The sequence below is a fragment of the Antechinus flavipes genome, chromosome 6 (assembly GCF_016432865.1).
Source record: "Antechinus flavipes isolate AdamAnt ecotype Samford, QLD, Australia chromosome 6, AdamAnt_v2, whole genome shotgun sequence".
Taxonomy (NCBI): domain Eukaryota; kingdom Metazoa; phylum Chordata; class Mammalia; order Dasyuromorphia; family Dasyuridae; genus Antechinus; species Antechinus flavipes.
Genome location: NC_067403.1, coordinates 244,991,267 through 244,994,744, shown reverse-complemented (window position 1 = coordinate 244,994,744; position 3,478 = coordinate 244,991,267). Strand labels below are relative to the sequence as shown.

At 34.3% G+C, this 3,478-nt stretch overlaps 1 protein-coding gene across 1 annotated transcript; it reads right to left on the bottom strand.

Annotated features, from left to right (window-relative positions):
* Positions 1–2,213: 2,213 nt before the first annotated feature.
* On the bottom strand, positions 2,214–3,140 carry LOC127540328 (olfactory receptor 10AG1-like). The gene has a single exon (XM_051964971.1). The coding sequence runs from the start codon at positions 3,135–3,137 to the stop codon at positions 2,214–2,216; it is 924 nt and encodes a 307-aa protein (XP_051820931.1). The 5' UTR covers positions 3,138–3,140.
* Positions 3,141–3,478: the final 338 nt, after the last annotated feature.

Below are 3,478 nucleotides of genomic sequence, written 5' to 3'. Positions count from 1 at the left end.
TAAGCATCTAGAAACACAATTTCTCCTAAGAACTACTTTGACTGTATGCCCAAAATTTTGATTTGTTTTCTCATTGTTGTCATTCTCTATTCTATGACTTTTTAAATTATATTACTTTAATACATTTTTCTCTCACTTAATTTAATCCCACCTGAATGCAGCAGAAAGGAGTAGATATTTTTCAAAATGATTCAACATAATTAGAAGACTTGAATGAATTCCTTCCCTTCCAGGTTTCCTGTTTGAGTTACTAAAGTTACTAATATACTACTCAACACTGTCATCTGATGTCTCCAAGAACTCCTATTCCTTGGGGAAAATTCCTGATTTACTCTTAGAATTTATGAACTTTTCTAAATGTTCTGCAGCTGAATTCATTTTTATACCTATACATGTTTGTGTCTATGAATCATTTTTTTTTATATACACACACAAACACAAACACTTCCCTACTCCCATCCCACATCCTTTATGTATATACACAAATCTTCATCATTAGTTGAATCCATTAAAATGTTCTTTAGAATGAAGTTGAACTTTGATGTGTGCATATACTGGCACAATGGTTAAGTGTCCTAGGGAGGTTAACATTCGGGGATTTCACTACCTTTCCAGTAACTTATTCTTATGCTTCCTTAGGGATTATTATCTACTACCACATTCCTCCTAATTTTCAAAGTAGAAACAGACTATGATTCCTGCCCTTCTGCATTCTCTGGAAGAGTTTTTAATGATTTTTATCAAATTTTAATGACAGTGGTCTTTTGGCTTAAAGTCCAGTTTTCTAAATATCACCTAATAAACCAGTGTTAGTCGAAAATCTAGGGATCTGAGTCCAAGAAGGTTATGGCAACCCTAGCTTTCTTCATTTCTAACTATCTGTAAATGAAAGAACACAGCACTATACTTCTCTTACTCTGTTTCCCCGTGACTTGATGGATAATGTTTAAATTATTTGAATCATAGTGTTATTGTGGAAAAATAAATTAGCAAAAGATAAGGTGATTTAATCATATTTATTTTATAATATCTATCTATTCAATTATTTGAAAATCAAGCAGTTCTTTGTACATTAAAACAAACAAAACACAACAAACACAAAAACACACACAAAAATAAAACAAGCATAATGAAATTATTCACAGGTCTCTGCAGGAAAGAGATCCCAGAAAAAGACACCAAGAAACATTTCAGTCAAATTTCACAACTATGAAGTCAAGGTAAAACATACTATGGGATGCCAGATGGAAGCAATGTATACATTGGGAAATCCCAATCAGCATTTACTTTGCAGCTGCATCATTTAAGGATTGGAGAAGATCCAATATTACATCCAATGTTAGAAGATCCAAAAAACTCAAGATACAACCAAGAATCACCTCCTGGTAAAATTAAGCATAAGACTTCCTAGGGAAAAAAAAATGCTCATTCAAGAAAAGAAAAGGATTTCAAGCTTTCAAAAGGAGCAGACTAGAAGTACACAAAGCATTTGATCATCAACACACACATATATGTATATGTCTCTGTCTTTCTGTCTCTTTCTGTTTCTGTCTCTATGTCTTTGTCTCTCTCTGTCTCTCTGTCTTTCTGTGTCTGTCTGTCTGTCTCTCTGTGTCTGGCTGTCTGTCTCTCACTGTTTATCTCTGAGTCCCCCTTTATTTTCCTGAACAGTAGCTCTGCTTGGATGTGACTCCCACCTCTAATAAATCCTTGGTGCCCAGCCTACCTTTCCAACCCACATGCAGCTTCCTTTTTATACTTTCTTCCTCATTCAATATTAACTGCCCTGAAGGCAGGGATTGTCCCCAGCACTCAGCACCATCCTTGGCACACAGTAAGTATTGGAAATGTTACTTGAATTGAACATGCACACGTACATACATGATTAAATTTAAACAAGTAAATTTTGAGTAAAAGGATAATTTTGAAAAAAAAAATTAGGAAAATAGGTTAAAATATAGTAAGATTGCAGTCAATATTTCTGTTGAGAATAGTCATCATGTGAGATAAAGGACAGTTTCATCAACCTACTTCAAGTCTAATAAAATAGAAATTGTAAACATGTATGGCTATCTTCAAATATAATCTCTTCTACTTTTTTTCAGTATGTTGCAGATGTCTTATGAAAGAAGAAAAATCAATTTCTTATCACTCATGGAACAAATGGATAGGAATTTTTTTTTTAGTTATGAACATTTGATTCATCAATAACATCATTTTGGAATGATGTTTTTCAATGCAGCAATTACATCCTTATTCCTCATGCTATATATCATGGGGTTTAATACTGGTGTCACTATAGTATAGAAAAGGGAATAGAATTTGTCAGATTTGGCTGAATGACTGGATTTGGGATGCAAATACACAATACAACCAGATCCATAAAATAAACCTACAACCATAAGGTGAGAAGAGCAAGTAGAGAAGGCTTTGGATTTCCCTGAGGTTGATGGCAGCTTCAGGACGGTGGCAATGATTTTGACATAAGATATGAGTATCAACAGAAAGGGAATCATGACAAAAAAGAGAGCACTAATATGGACAGAAAGCTCTTTATGATATGTGTCCCCACATGCAATTTCTAGTAGTGGTGAAGCATCACAGAAAATATGATTAAGTTTGTTAGAACCACAGAAGTTCAGAGAGAAAATCTGGTATGTTAGTCCTATCTGGGCTGGCATCCCAGTGACCCAGGAGGCAATCACCAATTGGACACATACCTTGTGATTCATGATGAGAGGATAGTAAAGAGGCTTACAGATGGCTACATATCTGTCATAAGCCATCACAGCCAGGAGTAAGCACTCTGCTACTGCTAAAATATAAAGGGAGCAAGTTTGTATAGCACAGGACAGGAATGGGATGTTTCCCTTCTGAGTCCAAATATCTCTTAGCATTCTAGGGAGAGTGACTGATGTGTAACATATTTCCAAGAAGGAAAAATTTCCAAGGAAAAAGTACATGGGGGTTTGAAGAGTAGGATTCATCTTAGTTATAACAATGAGAAGTCCATTTCCTATAAGTATACACATATAGGTCACTAATAAAATTCCAAATAGAAAACCTCGGAGGTTGGGAAGGTCAGAAAATCCCAAGAGAATGAATTCCACCACAAATGTAAAATTGCTCCTTTCCATTTTGTCAGTTTGTCAGTCCAGTTGTCAGGAACAACACATTATCTTCTTTCAATAGGTCTAGTTTCTGCCTTAGAAAAATAAAATTGGGAGAAGAACAGAGGGGTACATCATTCATAATTTTAGAATCACTCCATAATTTTATAATTTTTGTTTAGTCTTCCCTGCTGTAGCTAACATTTAATGTTCTACACTTCAATATCATTTCTAATTGTTAATATTCTTTATTCTCTATCATAAAGCCAAAATCAACCTATGAATTTTGTTTGAGTATTGACTACCTGTCAGAGAATATTATAAATATATATGCCAATTTTTTCTTCAATATTTGGATAGAAACAAGT

What these genes read in the sequence shown, in the direction of transcription:
- LOC127540328 (XM_051964971.1), bottom strand. Translation starts at nt 3,137, where the DNA reads ATGGAAAGGAGCAATTTTACATTTGTGGTGGAATTCATTCTCTTGGGA.